Source organism: Lepisma saccharinum, chromosome 25, assembly GCF_977018435.1.
Source record: "Lepisma saccharinum chromosome 25, izLepSacc3.1, whole genome shotgun sequence".
Classification (NCBI taxonomy): domain Eukaryota; kingdom Metazoa; phylum Arthropoda; class Insecta; order Zygentoma; family Lepismatidae; genus Lepisma; species Lepisma saccharinum.
The window spans coordinates 399,604-420,439 of NC_139253.1; the positions used below are offsets into that span (position 1 = coordinate 399,604).

General features: G+C 40.4%; 1 protein-coding gene across 1 annotated transcript in view; it reads left to right on the top strand.

Annotated features, from left to right (window-relative positions):
* LOC145978588 (sodium/potassium/calcium exchanger 3-like) overlaps positions 1 to 20,836 on the top strand; it is a 93,322-nt gene that overhangs the window by 51,394 nt on the left and 21,092 nt on the right. The window contains exons 2-6 of the mRNA XM_083111297.1: positions 1,106 to 1,300; positions 6,856 to 7,043; positions 13,223 to 13,370; positions 14,578 to 14,700; positions 20,541 to 20,690. Of these exons, the coding sequence (XP_082967423.1) occupies positions 1,106 to 1,300; positions 6,856 to 7,043; positions 13,223 to 13,370; positions 14,578 to 14,700; positions 20,541 to 20,690 (804 nt within the window). The remainder of the gene's footprint in view (positions 1 to 1,105; positions 1,301 to 6,855; positions 7,044 to 13,222; positions 13,371 to 14,577; positions 14,701 to 20,540; positions 20,691 to 20,836) is intronic.

The following is a 20,836-nucleotide window of genomic DNA, read 5'->3' on the forward strand; positions in this document are numbered from 1 at the left end:
TAAGATTCCTGCAAAGCTGCCACAAGTAATTTTCAGACGCCACGTGCGTTTGTTTACATTTGCCTACATTCTCGCAGCGGAGATGGAATAGTCTATATTTCGACCTTTTGTCTTAAGTAAACTTACTACAGTTAAGACAAAAGAAAAAGTTTTCTTTCCATGTTTAATAAAACGTAACGTTTCCTCCTCCTAACAGTTTCTTCTTAAGACAAAGATTCTTTCCTCCTCCTTTCTTCGCTTTTCTCTCGTCTTTCCTTTCCTTTCTCTATATCCGTTCCACTCTTTCTAACACTCTCTTCCATTGTTTGTTAATCCTGAGTCTCCAATTCCAGTTCATTATGTCTTCTCCTTTCTTCTCCATTTCCTTCGCCTCTATCCATTAGTCCTTCTAGATGTTAGTTTTTATTTTGAATCTTTGTTTGAAGGAGACCCTGTTAGAGGATGGAATCGTTACGTTTATAGTGTCTTATTTTACAATAAATACTGGCTGGATAGCATTTTCGGTGTTTTGAAGAAGGGTGTGTTGTAGAGGAACTTCAGACAATATCAATAGAATGTTTTTGAAGTTCTTAACGGGATCGATGGGTTGTTTTTTTGCGCGTGAAAATGTAATAGAAGTGTAAACCAGGGTTCTTAAGGGTCCAGCTACCCATAAATTCCATTGGGTTCTATTGGTATCCGCTGCAGGACCGAAACGTTTTTCTCGCACAACCAACTTAAATTCGGTCCAAGTTGCGTATTGTTTCAGTGAGAAAAGGTTTCTGAACCGAATTGAAATTGGTCCTGAAAAAGAGGTTCCTGGACCGTAAATAGATCCGCGAGAAAGGTTCCTGGGTCGAATTGTAATCATTTACAGATATAAAGGTTCTTTACGGTCCAGAACCCATTTATGCTTGTTGATTGTCTCCCCTGGACCGAAATTGAATTTCTTTAAAATTCCTGGTGTAAGCAGGAAGAATAACATCGTTGCCCAAGGAAGGGGGTGGGAGCGGGAATGACTTCCTGGCAGAGGAGCATCATATTCTATTCTCGCATCGGGCGCTGAAATCTTAATCACCTTTCACTGTTATAATGATTTCTCATCAACTTGTCTCTACTTCCTTAGGTCGCCACCTCCTGGGGCTGGAGATGAACTGCACTCCCCCCGCCATCGCAGACTTCCCCTCCGACATGCTGACGGTGGAGCAGAGGCGAGGGGGCGCTGTTGCTGTCCACGTCATCGTGTCCGTCTATCTGTTCGTGGCTCTGGCCATCGTCTGCGACAAGTACTTCGTCCCTGCGGTCGACAGGATATGCCAAGGTAACAACTAATCTCATTGTATACTTATTTATTGCCCTTAAGAGGTGCAAAACCTCAACTTATGGAAGGCTTGTACACAAAAAGATACAGACAGAACCAATACAATTACCATGCTACAAACATGCATACACAGATGTTGCAAGTAATCAATTAATCACGTATGTAACGAACGTTAGTGTTTAAGGTTTTATATTTGTCAAATGTGAAGATTTTTAAAATGTTTATTATTTCAAATAATGTTCAGATTCACAGACGACTATAGTTAGACTGTTAAATTTGTTACTGTAACTTGTACACATATGTTTTCAAATCCGTCATCTGTTACTGTGGACGTCATTTTTCCATCTCGACAGAGGAAGTTTATGAACCCGCCTGGATATTTTCAACTAAGGACGGGTTGTGTTGGACAAAAGAAGGGGAGGAATCAATAAGAACTTGGAAACTGGGAAAATTCAAGAATAGTTTTCGGTTTTCTTCTTGCCGATGAGTTGAAAGTAAACAATTAATTATGTAATTAGACTTTCGCGATATGTGAGTGAATTGCTCAACGTTAGTATTGAATGTTCTAGTGCTTTATTTATGATTTATGAAATGTTAAGAGAATTGATATTTCCACCTCTTCCGGCTTTGAGATGTTATCCTGAAGAAAAGGATTATCTATGTGTATGCGGTTTGAAATGCATAATCAGATGTGAACCTACAACAGTGTATAATTTCAGATATTGGTGTTGTTATACTTGTTACCCAGCAAACCCTGATGACTAAGAGTCTCATGTTCCCGACAAAAGGAGTAGCGGACTAAGTTTGTGACGGCTGGTGTCCAACCGGAGGACGCTGCACATATATTCAGATAAACTAATGGGATCTTTAGTTTGTGTCTCACCATACAATAACAAAAACTTGTGCAGTAATTGCATATCTTTAATAAATATGTACAACTTTAGAATATACTAGAAGATAAAACATTGGTACGAAAATGAGTACAATGTATGCGTAATTATAATTCTGATTCTCAACTTTGAATATCAATGAGAATTCTAAGGTCCGGTTACTAATTGTAAGCCTATTATACAAATCACACATTGCATTTAAGGTACTACTATTGTGTATTTATATTTCTGGGTTCAACACATTTCGTCCGCGTAAATGATTTACCTTCGTACTGAATTGTCTTAAAATAAAATTCTCGTACATGAATCCAATAGGAAGAATGAGATCTTTTTTCAATCCTTTAAGTCCGCTTTATGCTCAGATAGGCTAATCGGGACCTGCTGTTTAATGTGGGATCCGAATCACTGTGCAATGTGCCTCCACCGGGCATCGAACCTGGGACCCCTTGATTACAAGATGACGACGTTACCACTATTTCTTACTAGTATTATTTTATTCTTCATTCAAGAAAGACTAACACAAACATCCATGTCCGAAGCCGAACCTGGATTCGAACTCGGGACCTCTAGCGTTGTAGAGCGCTGTGCTCACCACTCCGCCACAGAGGCCAACATTACGCCATCAGAAAAGCCTTATAATAGGAAGAATATTAACAATTATCGACTCGACGAGTATACAAATTTATCATGTTTATACGCAGAGAATCAGTATATTTTGACAGTACCAGGGACGCTAAGAATGAACGCCCAGTTCTGGATTCGAACTCGGGACACCTGGTGCCGTAGCGCGTTATGGTAAACACTCTGCCACGGATTCTGAACAGTTAAATCAATACCTTAATAAAATAACTTATTGAGCCTGCTCGGGAGGCCAAGCCAACCTCCGTGTCAGAGTGGTCAGCGTCGCGCGATTCGAAGTCAATGGGTAAGGCGTAGCTGAATCGTTTGTTCATCAGTTGAGGACTAAAAGTGGTTAACGTTATAAGTGCCAAAAGCGAAAGTGTTGAGAAATCGCATCGTTCAGAACATCAGCCCGTAATAACGTTCAAACTAGTGACCTCTTTGCACGCCCTTTGAACTACTTAGAGGGCTACCAGCCACTTTTCACGTTTACCACATTATAAAGCAAGGCACATTTCACAGCTTAACGTGGGAAACAGTGTTTGAATTGTTTTGGCACTTACAGCGTTTACCAATTTTAGTATTCAGTTCATCCTCGTCGTCGCGAATTACCCGAGAGGAAGAGTAGCGACGTACAAAATATTGGAAATATGAAAAAGAATGGCTTAAGCTTAACGCCCACTCAGACGCTGAGAAACGCGGCAACAGACCCGTTTCCGGCGTCTCATTGGGCGATAACCTTTAAGATATCTTGCAGACTTCTGGCACAGAAATTTCGGGCGTTTAGCTGTAGTGGGCGTTACACCATTTGATTTCAATAGAAGCAGACAACAGAAATTCTGTTGCCGCGTTTCCCCGCGTCTCTGTGGGCGTTAAGCGTAATAATTTCACCGATGCCGTCCCTGGACAGAAGATAACGGAACGTAAGAAGCAGCAACAAGCAGTTAAGAACGTGAATTCGTTCAAATCTTGAGCGTGCCTAACCGCGCGTGCAGGAGTAACGGTGTCCCTCGCCTCGCTCCCCTGCAAATGCATGCACGGCAAGAGTTGGACAATGGAGTGATCATTTCGTCAGTAAACAGCAAACAATGCCTTGCTGTCTCTTGCTATATTAATCGCCAGCGTTAACGTCACCAGTGACGCACACGGGAGGAAAAATGTATTTTTAGCCGAGGAATGACTCGGAAAGTCACGAAAGCTTAACTTTGATTGTAAATGGCTCGAAAACCGTGAAAAAATATTCACACCCGATCTTTGCTGCCTGAAGCCAAGTCGTGGAGAAACATGATTAATTGTACAGTAAAGAGGTGGAGAGATAGTTGATCGGCAGGTCCGAACCGAAGGGGGGAGGCTAGTGGGGCCATGGCCCCCCCCCTCGAGCTATGAAAAAATTAATATGAACGTATAAAAACTTTCAAAAATTACGTTGATGGTTTTTCAAATTTTGCATTAATTTTGATTTTGTCCTTTCTGAACAGAGGCAGGATCTAGAAGTCTGCAATATTGTGCTATTTTAGTTCTATAACCATTGATGCAAGGCTATCAGACGTTCCGATTTAGTCGGGACAGTCCATTCCTTTTAATCCATGCCCAGATATTTTCGCCTCGGCTCGGACACTCCTTGCTATAAGAGAAGAAAGACTCTCCTGCCACTACAGACATTGTACTGGTTATGTAGGACTTTCTGTAGAATACTGTGCACATTATTAAAATTGTCTGAACTTTTTATGAGTCAAAAACAGTTGTTTAACACTCTACAAATAGGAACCCCTTGATTGTTGAATGGTTTCTTCTATTACAGTGTCACAATGTTTCACATAATTAGAATAGAGGGGAATTTTCTATACTCTTTACATTATCAAAGAAAGGTTCCTCAATGACTGCAATACAAAACCAACCATATAAGGGGCATTTAGCTATCAACCCGCACCGCAAGATCTGTGATCCCCTTTCGCCACCACTGAGCAGAAGGATAAAAAAAGTTTTCTTTCTCCGACATCGGGGTTCTTCTGTAACTGATGTCAATTCTGCCACTCAATGGCTTAGGGTTAATTAATATTATGTAGATAGGAGAATCCACTTCGCAGCAGAATCGTTGCTAGATTTTTGGGGCAAAAAATTACCTGAAGTACTTTTAACATATATTGTTATTTGTAAAAATCACTCAAGAAATTAAATACATTATTATTTACGAAATTCTGTAACTTTTCTTCTTTTCTACTTGTAATTGTCTTGAACATACAACAGACCGTACAACAGACAACTTTCACAGTAGAGAAGACATCAAGGCCAAAGAATTCGATCCTACGAGCGTTGCTAATGGCATTTTCTATCACACATGTATGCATCCCCATTTAATAGCTTGTTGGTTGCCACTGGCATTTATTTTTACTGTCGAATAAGATTCTAAAAGCGAAAATACACCATAGAAACAATATTACGCCAGCAGACACACTGCCAGGGTGAAGTCACTTAGCCGTTCCCATCAGATAATTTATTTACAGGATTCGCAACGACTCCAAAGTCCTCGACAACTGGAGGAGTCGAGAAAACAAGGCTAGGACTGAGATCATTGGAAACAAGTATTTTTTTTTAAAAAAAAGCTTTGAAAAGTAGGGGAATTAAATGACATTTGCTTGGCAGAATTTGTAACCGGAAACACGTTTCGTTTTATCTTCCCAACCATCTTCCTTTTTGGGTAATATTGCTTATAGAAAGGTTTTCATTTTATTTTTCATTTATTTTCAAAAATGTTCAACAAACGTGATTCATTTGATTAACTTACAAAGTTGAAGTGTAACTCTTATTTTTTAGCATGTTAAATCATTACACAGTTATGTACAGTAAAATACCTGTGAAAGTAAGGGACTTTGAAAGATGGGTGTGAACCCTCATCTATCAACCCCACACACACATATGTTGCTTTTCGTAGGCTATTTAAATTGTTTGCATTATGCACACATACAGTCTATTCCTATCATACAATTTTTTTTCGCTCTCCGACAGAAAAAAATGTCAGTGTCAACTGTAAATATTTGTCACGTGGTTGCATACATTTAAGTTAGAAAATGCTGTTCTTCAATATTTCGTAACAAAATGAGCAAATTTCTCTACCCACCCTCTCCTATACGCCCCCCCCCCCCACACACACACACACATATATATATACACAGTGTATAATATGAGAGAACATTTATTTTAAATTCGCCTATGGGCCTGCCCCCCTCCCTCAATAAAATCCTGGGTAGGGGCCTCTTGATCAGGGCCCTTACTGGATACAAGTTGTACAGTAGCACACAAGATACGGAAACGTAGTACGCAAAACACCCAACCACTGCACAAACAAGCTAATAAAAACAACTGACGGAAACAGACGTACACTCACCGCAATTAGTACTCCGGCAGTTTTTCTTTATACGCCATATTTGCAGAGATACAATTCAACTTAAAAGTGTATCAATATACGCTATATAAAACACACGTTATTACCAACTTCGTTGATCTTGTACGCTTGGAAACGTTGTAACGGAAGAGCGATGTTACCTATACAGCTTTTACTTCGCAACTCAGGTTGTTGACACTCATCGAGCCACACAACTCGGACACGATTGGTGGACAGGTGGCGCTATGTAGGTCAGCCGCCACTTGCTCCTGCGATCAGTATAGTTCAGCACAGGATTGATATCCCAGTTACGTTGAACATAATATACTCTACACGCTAGAAAAGAGAATACCAAAGGATCATCTATATATACACAATATTTACAGTTTGCTATGCACTTGTTGATGCGAGTATATTTTCTTCAGTGCCCTGCCTGTGTCCATGAATATGTTAAAGGCTAGTTTTTAGCCGTTCAGTACCCTACACTCTCACTGCAGGAGAAAACTTATGATCTTTGAGCATGGAATAGTTTTCTTTGTCTTGCCCTGTGGCGGTTAACTATTACATTTTTTAATACTTCGGAGATATCCATAGTTGACAGTAGATATATTGTTATTAAAATTAAAGAATAATAATGACAGATTTGCTTCCTTTCTCCTCAGCCTTGAACATGTCGGCGGACGTTGCTGGGGCTACTTTCATGGCGGCGGCCACGTCCGCCCCTGAGCTCTTCATCAACGTGGTTGGCACCTTCATCACGGAGGGGGACATTGGCATTGGCACCATCGTTGGCAGCGCCGTGTTCAACATCCTGGCCGTGGCGGCATGCTGTGGCATAGGAGCTGGCATTGTGAGTAGGTTTGCATTAACACGAGTGTGAAGAGGTTGTCATGATTTGCCGATTTCATGGTAAAATTTAAGTTTTTGGTAGATTATTATTTTACGAAAATGAAATGTAATAGCCTATTTTTAAATACACACACAGGATACAAATTTCTGCAAAATGAACACTTTCAAGTTATTTTTTTAGTTTCTAACTAAGCGTGAAAAACGCTGATTTGAAACGACTTAAAAAAATGTGTGAAAAGAATGATCGCTAAGGACAGCTAAAGTCGCCATAACACCAATTGTTCCTCAAATATTCCTAAATCTCGTCCTCAATCATCATTACAAATTCACCAGATTTAGCGACTTTGCCCTCAGGTTGGTAACTATGTTCAGCAATTGTGCAACGCAGTGAGAACGTAGTTTTAGTTTCTGTCGCTAGGTGGCAGGAGCCATCAATTCTTCCCTTACCGTACCGAGTTTCGTGAGCGCCTTTCTGATCTGTTCTGTTCAGATACGCACTGGATTTTCGTTACGAATATTCGAAATTAGGGTTTGCCCAGAATGCAGACTGTTTTCAAGAAATGTGTTTCACTGTCTTGAGAAATGCCTATGTATCCAGATTTTATTTTTCATTTCGAATGAGATATTTATCATTCAATCTCTTTTCTTTCCGAAGTTGGAACTCCTTTCGAAATCCTTGTGTACTCCACTGCAGCTGTCACTCCTATATTCTTCCAGCGCTCTAAATAAAATAAACAAAGGAATATGTGTTGTCGACGCGAAGAAGTATTGCAGTGTGTCTGGAAGCTTGGGCACGGAGGGTCAGTTGATCCCCTTAGGATAGGTAATTCTACTTCCTCTTTCACTTTTATTTTAACTCTTTTGTTTATTTTTTTTTTGCATCACGGCGACGGCTTCGGATGTTTTCCATAGTTTTCTCTTCATTTAGTTTTATTAATTCCTTCCTTCCTTTGTTCATCCATTTCTTTCTCTTACGTCCTTCCTCCTGGTCTTCCATTCCTTTTCCTGTTTCTTATTTACATGTCTTCCTTTATCTTAATTTATTTCTTATCTTTGTTTCACTTCATTTAATAATACTTATCCTTTCTTCTTCTTCCTTGCCTTAATTTTCTCTTTTTTTCTTCATTTCTTTGTTTCCCATTTTCTTGTACTCTTAGTTTATTTTTCTTCTTTTATCTTTGTTTCTCTTAATTTAGTATCTTAATTTCATCTTCGTTTCTCTCAATTTTTTCTTCCTTTCTTCTATGTGTTTCTCTTCAATTCTTTATCTTTCTATCTTCCTTCCTTCCCGTGTCTTTTAATTAATATTCCTTCCTCAGTTTCCCTTCGTCTTTATTCCTCTGCTCAATATCTACGAACGGAAATGATACTTGATTGCAAGGCGTTATATCCAGGGGCGCGTCAAGTATCTGAGCGCTCAGTGGGCAACACTGAGAAATAAGCGTTGATCGTCGAGCGTTGCTCACTTGATTGCTGAGCGAACGTGTACCTTGCTCGCTACAGGTTTAAACCAAAGAATATATAGATTTTTGTGTTTCGATCTCGTGGCCAAAAAGTAACAAAAGGTATATTGAGTAAATATGGCGGCTAATGAAGTATTTGTGACTGACGGCTTCGTAATTAGGAAGAAACTTTTTGTAATTGTATTCAAAGTGTCGTTTATTCCAAATAGGCAAATGAACCATATCCATAATTAATAACTTTTCAGTCACCGAAACTTGTCCACTCGACGCAGTAACATGGGTCACAGATTACTCGAAGGCACTGATATTTCGATTAATGAGCAGGCAGCGTCAACTAATGATCTGTCTGCTCAATGAGCGAAAATCTTGCTCAGCGAGCGTCGCTCAGATACTCGACGCTTCAGAATATTCGTGCATTGTGATATTTTGAAAAAAATCCGTATTTTCAGACATCTCGATGTATATCTGCAGCTTTGAATTTAATAAATGTGCAGTTGAATAGACAGACTAATTCAAAAGCAAAATTCAGAAGCCTCCAACCAAGAACGTCCACCTTCCCTTTGTTGCCATGCTATGAATAGAGCTGGAAATAAAGGAACGCTTTGGGGCACTAGAACAGCGCTGCCCTCTGCCGGGAACCGCAGAGAATGAGTCCATTTCCTCTTGCCATTCATCCGCTCTTCCCATAAGCCCTTGCGACCACAGCACGTTTCGTCATTGTTTTCTCCCATCATGCTCAGCTCCGCAACTTAATTTCCGGAGATGGTGCACTCTGTTATGAGTCCTGCACGATGGAGATTTTAATTGTTCATTTTCGGAATTGTGACGACCAGTCGACGCTAATTGACGTGCCTCGCTTGGACAGAGATTTGTCCACTGGGATCTTTAAATCTAAAAAAAACGTTTCCCCGGTTCAAGGCTGACGTAATAATTTATCCACGTGTCCCCCTCGCTCCCCACAAAATTCAGCACATCAACATAAGATTCAGATTTCCCCCCAGAAGTTCCAGGGTTCGAGTTTCGTCAGGTTTGTATGTGCCCAGAAACTTCATCTATCATCAGCCATCCTCGCGATCAGCCATAAGTGGCAGCAAAGCGACGAAAAGTAACAAAAATACCATTACAATAAACAAAATTGTCTCAAATGCTCAATTAGTTCCAGAAACGTTAATCGAGGCTGGACATACAGTTTAAAGAGGAATCCAAACCCCTGAGCAATGATATTCGCTGGGGACCGAATCCTGGATCTCTTGGGTACAGGGCTACAGATATAGCACTACTCCCCCCATTTGTGATAAATTTACATTTATACTCTTTATAAGCATACTATCACATTGAAATAATTGAACATCATGAGTAAAAACCTAAGTTTGATTAAAAAGTATTGAAAGCTGATTTTCAAAATTTAAACGGATCACAACAACGGGGTATACTATAAAAATTAATTAATTTGCTTTATTTTTCTTCGATTTTCTGACACTTCGGATAATCGCGACGATAAGGATGAGCGATAATTACACGAAATTGATGAACTGAATGAAACTTGCCGAAGAACACCCATGTCCAGAAAGGGACTTGAACTCGAAAACTTTGGTGGTTAAATACCATACAATACCAGCTCCTTTTTCGTAAATGCGAATATAAACTAATAATTCAGTATGCGTGAATGTATCGCTGTATGTTTTAGAAACACAATTAAAATTTCACTTATATTATTTGTTACCATGATAGCTAACTTCTGATAAGAACCGGAAAGTTTTTTCTCTCGTGTGTGACAGACAGAGCCGAGTTAGCCCACTCGGTAGAGCGTCTTGACTACCACGTGTCAGACCGGGGTTACATTCCTGAGGTGTAATATCTGGTAGGAATTTTTCAATCGATGTCCCTGCATGTAGCAGCTTACAGTTCACTCAGCTTCTAAAAAACGGGTATCTGGGGCAACCGGGATTTGGTACTGATCACATTACATCAGCTCCAAATGCCACAAATGACCGAAATTACGAATGTGTTGGGACTTATCTTCACACCGAACATATTTCTGCGCGGCTTGTCTTTTACCTTACATCATATCTTGAGTTTCAGCCTCCCCCGTAATAAAATCCTTGGTGCGCCACTGCTCAAAGCGTCCATTGGAAAAATCTCAAGGTTTGAAGACGTACTTCATTTGAACACCCTGAAAAGCCCACAAAAAGTGAAATCGCATTTCCTGAATTTGAGACAATCTCAAACGTTGCTTCAGCTCCTCCACTCGGCCTCCTGACTGGCTTTTGGAAAAAGATCCGCGTCCATATCTGTCAGCCGAATGTCTCAACCGAAAGAGTTACGACTGATATAACAGCTTATGATTGTTTCGCGTCTAGCGCTTCCGCCCTTTACGATGCCTTTTATTGCTATCTCTCCACTGCCTTGGCCAGCACGAACGACAGATTGTAAAAAGTAATAACCGAGCGTCCTTTCAGAGCTTAAATTGACCATCTGGGAGGCGTGTGGGGGGGGGGGAAGCTCTTAAAAGTTTGCTATAAATAACCTATTCTACGACCAGCACACTTTTCGCGCCGCTTGTAGTTCTTCGGACGTGGCTCGAAGCTCATCCCTCCATTCATTAGCAGCTTTCCCTCAAGTTGACACTCTTCTTTAGATAAAGTGACAATCTCACCTGACATAAGTGCATGAGCACTTGCTTTGAGGTTCCACTATTACTTTGCGAGAGCTCTGATCCAACCATTCAAAGCTAAGAAAGCATCCATATGCAAAGGCATGTTGTTCTGCAAGTCCTTGGTGTCGACTATGGATAGAAATGACCACACGTACAAAAACCACATTTGATAGACTGATGAGGCCCACTGATGCATGCAGCATCAGTCAGTTTGTCTGGTTATCTGAGACAATGGATCAAAAGTGACCAGTTGATATCCAGCAAATATGAACATCCATTTTTTTTAAAAAATTGAAAACTTAGGAGATTTGAATAATTTACATTGTTCTATTTCTTTGTCCAGTGTACATTATATTTAACCCTAGCTTACCCGACGGGGAAGGGAGACTGTCATAGCCACGGCCTCTTGTTTTTCTATTTTTCATCTGTAAACATTCGTTTTTTTTAAAAAATGAAAATAAATTACATTGTTTCCTAGGATGATCCCAATATTTATGTATCGTAACGAACTGTTGCTCGTTGGGATCTTACCAGAATCCTAACCATTATGCTTGAGTGATGTAGCTCGCTAATCATTCATCCTCACTGGTGAGCACTCGTCCTTTGGCAGATAACTCGATGGTAAAGGCGAGAGGTTACTTATCACACTTGAAATGGCACAACACTAAGAACTTGGACTTTATGTCTTCCAGTTTAGATCAACATGGTTAGAGAAGGATATTACCTGTCTATTCGATGCTGAAGAAATCCTCGGAGAAAACTCCTAGAAATGCTCTATCCAGACTCGCTCAAGCTCCCCGATCTTTCTCCTTCCTCGTACCAAAGCCAAAGACCCCAAGTCGCCCGTTACACTCTAACTTATCCTTTCTTCCACCACCTGGTTATTGCTCTCCGATACCCGTTGATCAGCAACTTCTTTTCAATCAACCAGGAAGATAGATTTGATACTGACCTAGTATTCTTTGAATGCTTCAGAGAATAACGGCCGACGAAGGAGGTTATTGCTTTTGGCTTGCTACTTTTCTCTAATCAGGGGAACCTGTTACGGTATTACTTATGTTCGTAGAATCATAAAGATAACGTACATGAGAGAAAATTCACATGGTGGGCCCTATCAGATCCCCCCTTGGAACTTATGTTCCGAGATAATAGTAATGCCAGTGACGGTGTACAATTTGAGGGTAATGATGGTAATTTTTGTAATTATTATAATTACTATATAAGTGAACCTATATAACCAAGCAAGCATTTATGCAAAATAGTTTTTGCGTTTAGTGAATGATAGAATATAATTGTGACAGTCATGCAACAACAATTGCATCTTCTTTCTTTATTAACGATGGTAATTTTTGTAAGTATTATATAACTGCACCTACATAAACATCAAAGGAAGCAGAGATTCGACAACAAAATGCTTTCTTGAAGTTTAGTGATAAAATGTGTGAGCCTCCGAGCTCCTCACCCCCTCAAGGAAGTAAGTTTCTTGTATGATAGGATTAATTTATTATGTGCATAATTAAAATTACGTAATTTGAACCAAAATATTTTTTGCTCAATATTGATATGTAGAACCGTAATGTCTGTTAAATGTCTTCAATTTTGTGATTATTATCAAGATAAATATACAGGGTCATCCGTTTGAGATGTCAGGAAAGTAAACCTTTATACACAAGAGGTTAAAGTACGTATCTGTGAGCAGATTGTTGTAATATAAGCACAAAGGATTAAGTTTCGAATGAGTGGAGGTTTACAGACTTCGGCCACATGGCGGCGCTAATGTGTATGGTAACAAAGGTGGTGATCACGTCACAACAGCACACACAGTGTGTCGTATGGTATGCAAAATTTTCCAGTATTACATGCATGCTACTGCCGCCACGCAGCTGAAGTCAGTAAACCTCCACTCATTCGAAACTTACACCCTTTCTGCTTATATTACAACAAGCTGCTCAGAGATACGTACATTAACCTCTTGTGTATAAAGGTTTACTTTTCTGACATCTCAAACGGATGACCCTGTATATGCACGTCGCTAATTGTATATATTTGCTATTCTTGTAGGTGGTTCCCCTGGATTGGTGGCCCCTGACGAGAGACTGCGTAGCGTACGGCCTGACGGTCGGACTTCTCATAATCACCATAAAAGACGAGAGGGTGGAATGGTACGAAGCACTGACGCTTGTGTTGGTCTACGTCTTATACATCGGAGGTTTGTACGAGTCTCATCTCTTTCTTCTCGGCCTCTGACTGTTGTAGCATAGAAGTCAATTCTCTCAATCTTTCTCACCTTACCTCACCCCATGGTCCTAATGTAGGATTCCTACAGCTCTTAGAGAGCTCTGACATCCACTTCTCTCCATCCTGCGCCTTCCTCTGCCGCCCCTTCACCCAAGTTTCTTTCTCTGCCTCTCTCTCTCCACCCTTCAACCGGGTTGTCGGTGTCCTTGGCCGGCGACGTTCCACAAATGTTTTGGTAGATTGTCATTGTAGATTGTCACTGGATTTTAATATGTCTAGGCACTGTCACTTCTGCTGTCACGTCGGAAAGTCATTCAAAGAAATGCCTGAACGATCCATCGGATCTTCTGTCACCATGAAGATAAAAAGGCGAAACAGATTTTAAAAATATAAATTGGACGTAATAATATTAAGAAGTTGGCAGCTTTGGTACGAACATTAATGATTTACATCATTTAATGGAAGACAGATGACGTGTCAAATATTTGAATTTTCGAGATATTATTTGAAGTTTGCATTTGAAAAGAAATACATTTTTAAAGCTGTTTTTTTTTTGTGAAATCCAGGCCAGGATTGGAACTCTGGAACTTCTGTGGAAACCGAAAATTACCAATCCCTTTATCATCTTTCTCGTATTATTTTTTAAAATTAAAATCCTTACATTCTCTTTCAGTACAAACACATGTGTTTTACCCGGGATTGAAACCGGAGACCTCGTCGTTAATGGTCATGAGGTCGACTCGTTCTCTGTCACCAGGCTACATCAGTGATGCAATAGATTTTCTAACATTGGCATCATGACATTGGCTATCTAACTTTAAATGTTTTTTATTGGTTCCCTTGGTTCTGAAAATAGTTTCTTGAACATGTTTTGTATTGTCTGTAGAAATACTAAGGAATTAATTTGTCTTAACCTTTTCTTTCTTGTACTTTTTATTGTTGAAGAGAATTTTGAAATATCACATAAGACATGGAGGGAAAGAAGACAGAAAAGTTTCAATTGCTTTTCAGTTCAATTCAATTCAATTTTCCTTTATTAAAGGGCGAAGTTCAGCCTGCGGCTGTTCTACCACCTAACCCCGAGTAAGTAAGCACTATATTAACTCTTGTTCTCGATAAAATGATAACTCGTTAGTCACTTGTTTTATTAGGAGGCTGATGACTTTTTATTGTTTCAGTTATGTACTTCGACAAATCTTTCAATCGCTGTGCAAGATTCGGCGTGAAGAAGATAGCAGCTAAGGGGAGACGGAAGAAGTGCAAGGAGACCACGGCCGTTGCCAACGGTGACGATGTGGCAGGTAAGAAAGCCATTGCACCCAGATAACTTAAGTGGTTAGCCTATCGTAGGTCGCTAATATGTCAAATATACTAGTTCCGAACCTTGCCTTGTAATCAAAGGGGTTCGATATCCGGTGGATGCTCGGTGGTTCTGATCTCACAAACTGTAGGTCCAGTCCCGATTAGCCTATCTGTGTATAAAGTGTACTTTAAACAACAATTCATTCATTCATCCAGTTCCGAATCTTACGCAAGGCATAGACAGGGATGGCAAGGAGAGCGATACTTTGTGTCTCGTTCGCGACCTGGGCATGTTACTTCAGAAATGTATTTGAACCTAATTGACTTGAATATGCGCCTTCTGCAGGATTCCTGCCGGTACTTTCTGAATCTCTCTCATAGTTTCTTGTAAGTTGTACGTGATCACATGCTAGCCCTTCTTCCTTCTCGGATTCCTTGCTTCGTCTTTCCCGTCCGCTTACAGAAATAACTAGCAATGATAACTGCGCGCGCGTTAAGATTCCAAACCACACGACAAAGTCTGAGGATGCTTAGACCACAGTATGCCGTACGTGGAATGTTCCTCGAGAAGTCGACATACACGCGATTGTTATGATAAACCTCTCAACAAGTTCCCCCGGTTACCTCAGCCTGTTTCCATTACTACAGTCTTCTCCAAGGAGATTTTGGTTTACCCGTTGCTAGGATCATTAAGCAGTCCCCAAACGGAAGAACTACAACATTTTTTCCATAGAATGCATGTATTTCACAAATGAGGAGCATACATATGAATACACGAGCAGAATAGATACCACTGAAGACTGAGGATAACGAACTGTTATCATTTTCAAAATACGTCAACTGGGAATTAATGCTGTTAAGGTTAAGTACCTAAAATTCTACCGGGTGTTCCATAAGTCTGGAACAATGAAGAACAAAAGAAGTTCACGTTAGGAACTTATTATTGTTCAACGCAGTTCAAGAATGTCTTCAGTCCCAACCAGCAAAATAACATGGATTTCCTCCTGCTTAGTCAGTAACGGAAAACAGCGTAATATGAACAACACCTTTGGTTCCAGCCTTATGGGACACCCGGTATTTCAGAACCTTTTACATGTTACTGGAAATTCGTACAGGATCGTGGTAGTAACCGGTATCAATGGCGGAGTGGTCATCTGAACAGGTTGCGAAGCCAGAGATCACAGGTTCGAGCCCTGGGTAATATCCCACTACAATTTCATCCTTCATCTTCATCGTCTCGACCCAAAATAACCAAAAATAGAAATAGAATTGTGGTAATGTCAGACATATGAAGAGGTTTATTTTTCTTCTTAGACAGTTTCCTTAATATAATAACACAAGCGTATGGGCGTGTAAGAGGTGTCCTGTGAGGATACCCAAAAGTCCACGTAATACACGTCGGTGACTGCAGTTTTACAGGCCAACGAGGCTGTGGCGTGGACAGTATAATCCTCTGTTGGGCTCGTGTTGTGTACTCTCCATATGCATTTGTGATTGTCCCTTCATCTATTTTACCTTAACATCATTCATCCTCCTCTATGCGATTAGCCAAAAGGGACAGAAACGCCAAGTAAAATAATCTCAATCAATCAGACAAAAAAATTAATGAAACAGGAGCACCACTAATGGAACAGAAATAGTTCCCCGAAGAGCGCAGGAACTGCCCTAGCGAGATACGTCGAACGGTTATGGCGACATACGAGCTCCGCACTCCCCAAAGCGTAATCATAGATTCCCGAAATGGAAGGTTTGGGCATAACTGCAATCTCTAAGTCAAGTGCCAATTAGCGTGTGTTGGAATTACAGACTTGAAGAGGAAAAGTTGATTGTACTGACTGAAGAAATGCTATTCTGGAGGGTTACCCTGATCGAGCATTACTGCTCGTAAAGGGACTAGTAAGTGCAGCAAATGCTAATGGGTACGTCTCTCCGTACTTCTGGCAATGCTTACAAGCATTTCACTAGCAGGCGCCTATCTAGAAATACATTTCGGGCAGGGGGAGGGTTCCGATCAAGTGTTTCAATAATATTAATTCAATATGTAAATTAAATATTGTATTATTAAATTAATAGGTAAAAATATGGTAAAATAATAGATAGATGTCAGCACGTATTCATTATCTAGCTTATGTGTAGTTAAGGTCGCCAGAAAATTAATGTCAAAATGTTAAAGAATTGAATATTTATTGAATAATAGAAAAATGATTTACGTTCCTGCTTAATATTTTATGAATATTATCATAACTTAAGTGGTAGTGCTTAAATCTTCTTTAAACCTTCTTTGGCACTATCCTTCAAGGATATATTGTCCCAATATAATCCTCGCCTTTCCGAAAGTTCGGCGGAAACAAATAACCATCGATTAAAAATTTTGATTATTTCATTTTAGTACCTGTAAGTCTTTTGTGGGGGGTCCGGACCCCTGGATACCCCCTAGATACGTCCAAGTTCACTAGTTATACTCTGAATTGCAGCGGTTGGTAGGTATTTCACCCACAGACACAGCACGCTCCTCCAACGTCCATACTTCGTGTGGGAGCAGATTGGTTGCCGCCATGCCTTAAGTGGTAGTCTGAGAGTCGATACAACCTAGAAGTGACCGTGACCGTGACTGTGCATGTATTAACATTTTATATAGGGCATCATCTTCGAATAATGTTCCAGAATAAAACATTAAAAATGTGATCCTTAGTACTTAAATGAGTCATAATCACGCACTAAAAGATGTTCATGCACGCCCTAGCACATACCTTTAACTGGTTGAAACTAGATCAGTTTGTTAAGATCCATTCGAGAGCCAACGGTGCGATTAGATCATGTCCTAATACTCCTAAGGTTTGTGTTGACCCAAAACCAACCGACCAAAGTGAATAGTGTGAAAGAGGTGATAGATTGATTTGCTTTATTTTACTTCGCTTTTTGTGTCCCTTTTGGCTAACTTGCAAAGATTGAGATGAGTGACGATATGACGAAATTGATGAATGGACACTTGCAAACATCCGCCCAGGCCGGGATTCGAACCCGGGATCCCTGGCGTCGTAGCGCAATGTGCTAACCACTTTGCTACAGAGGCCGGCGAAAGAGTAGTTATTGTTGGTCTGGTGTTGCACTTAAGTGACAGCTACCTACAGCACACAAAGCTTTGGAAAATAGAGCGGGCTCGATTGGCACGCGGAAGAGTGGCTTTTCCTTGGGCGAAAGAGTTCTCCAAGGACACGAAACTCTGAGGAAACTTAACATTCCGCACGACACGGATGATTGCAATCAAATTTCGATTCTCATTAACTCCGACGCCTTCGCCAGAAGCCGTTCTTTTCAAGCCTTAACTTAATTGCGGGCGGAAGAACGCCTTTGAAGTTACGGCAACATCTGCGAGGATAATTGCATTATTTGATTATCCTCGAGTCCCTTACCTTCCGGCCTGCGAGACAACTGCTCCTGGAGATTCGGGTCCATAATTACTACTCCCGTGTCAGTATCCTCAACATGGCTTCTAGAACTTTCCATTAATTGCCTTTATTAAAAATTACATCGACGAGGTATTGAAGGATTTTTTTACGAATACGGTCTAAAACTAGATTACTACCACCTTCGCTGGATGAGCGTTCGTGTTTCTTGCCAGCAGTAAGCTGTACACGTGGCATAAGTGTGGGTCTGCAAAAATAGCGATGAAAGTTGAGGATAAAAGATTGAGATGAGAATTAAGTAGTGGTGTGTACGTGATAGGTAGTCTTGGTTTTTATTAAAGAGTAAAGTGTTCCCTAAATATATAAAATTCATATTGTGAAGAAACTAATTGAATTAAGGTGCTTTTTAAGGGCATATTTTGACATATTTGGCCATTTCTACGTGATAAAGCATATTTTGATAGATTTTTGGTCATATTCGGCATATTTTTGCTTTTTCAAGAAATATACAGTCATTTCCCAAGTTAATTCATTCTTACTCCCATGTTCACTCCAGCCTTTTTTTTAGACTGCAGCAAAATCTTTAATTTTTTATTGAAAATTTACAGAAAGTATTCATTGTGCATTCATCACGGCCCATAAAGTGAACTTAAAATAGTATATATATATGAAAATATTTCAGCATAAGTTAGATATTGATGTTTGAAACAGTCTAGTTATAAGGGCATATTTTTGAAATTATAGTACATATTTTGTAAAATTTTAGGTCATAAGAGCATATTTTATTTTGCATATTTTGGTGATTTTTAGGTCATAAAAATCCTAGCCCCAATGATTCTATAATCTGCTGTACAGTCACACCTTGTTCATATTGGGAGTGATTTGTGACAATGGCAATGTGAATTTGCATGGTCTTGGCAGTTTTTAAAATCATCGGACAAAACTCCAAAGCACGAATATGTCGTAACATACCCTTCGGTATGTATGATCGAACTGGGTTGATGTAGCTCGCCGATCATTCATCCTGGACTAGGGAGCAACTCGCTGTTCATGGTAAGGTGCGAGAGGTAATAACTACACACATATGAATGGCAAAACAACACAACACTTGAGTTTTTAAACCCCTAAGGACTGGATCAGCATGGTAAATGGAAAGCGGTAAACCTGTCTTTGTGTGGCAGCTGAAGTTCTGCGAAGTATGGTTATGGTCGTGACTGTACAAAGTGTCTGACTCGCGACTCGATCTAACACGTTCTCGCCCAAATCATCGTCCTGTTTCTCTCTCTCTCTCTCTCTGCAATGCTTGTAGTTGACTGACCACTGACCCCCGTTCTTCCAGACATTCATTCCAATCGAATTTATTCAATAATGCCGACTCGGTTACCTGTTGTCTCTTCCTTGATTGCGATCGTTTACAGCAGTTTGCAACGATGGCGATCAAGGAAGCTCGGCAATGTCTGGCAAAGCATTCCTCGGATGTTTCTAGATATTTCCTGTCTGGAAGAGTGATGGCTAAATGTCTGGGGTTTGGAGATCTTGTACTTAACATTTCCAATGATTTTATGGACTGTTACGGTGTAGCTTCTAACTGTTTCAGCTCCTGTTCAAGGGGTGCAAGGGGTGACCTCCTGGTAAGGCACCCAAGAGTCGACTTATTGATTGATTGATTGATATTCTTTATTTTACTTCGCTTCTTGTGCCACTTTTGGCTAATTTGCGAAGATGGGTATTGATGAAATTGATGAATGGATCTCACAAACATCCATGCCCAGGCCAGGATTCGAACCCTGGTCGCGTCGTAGCGCGATGTGCTAACCACTCTGACACGGCGGCCGGCAAGAATCGACCTTAGTACACCCCGGTATTGTGTTATATTCAAAGTAAATTATACGCGGCAGTGCTTCGATAACGAAATATGTTCAATTTTCAAGTGACTAATTTTCAAACACGAACGTGATTTAGGATGTTAGTAATCTGTGTGAACAAAGCATTGTGCGAATTGTACATCTTTCCTACCCCTTTAAATCTTTCTTTGACGCCAAGGCGTTCGATTGTTTGTTCACCCTGCAACAGGACTCTCAGCACTGTCTGTTTATTTGGAAGATCTTTGCCTTGGAGTCTGTGTCGTGAGGAGTCCAGTGACGCTGTGTTAGGATTCCAAACCGTGATCCAAATCGGTTCGCATTCCAAGGATGGACGTCCAATTCACACACTAGAGCCATTGGTTCATGATCAAAAGCTAGCATGGATTCAGTACCCTTATATTTGTTCACCTTAAAATAGGACACTGCCTCTTTTTCAGCAAACAATATACCATTTAATATCATCACTTACTTTGCTAGATATTCATATGAAAGGTTACCACCACAAATTGATGGTGCACTTTGTAGCAATACGTTTAGGCTCTAACAGTGGTGGTTGTACCATTGCAGGCGTTCCAGAGAGCCGCGTGCCGCTACGCTCCGTGGTCGCAGAATCTCCAAAGGCCGACGAACAGAACGGGAACGTTTGCTCCAAGATGATATCCAACGCAGAAGCCAATGACGTGAGCTGCAAGGATCCGTGCAATGAAGACGAGGAAGGTAAGTGCCATGGTACGCTGGGAAGTTATTAACAATTAAAACATAGACTGCCTGAAAAGTGGACAGTTTTCTTGCGAACTTTTTTCTGGAAGTCATGCATATATCACGGAATTTACTGTTTCTGAAAAATCAAGATTGCTGTAGTA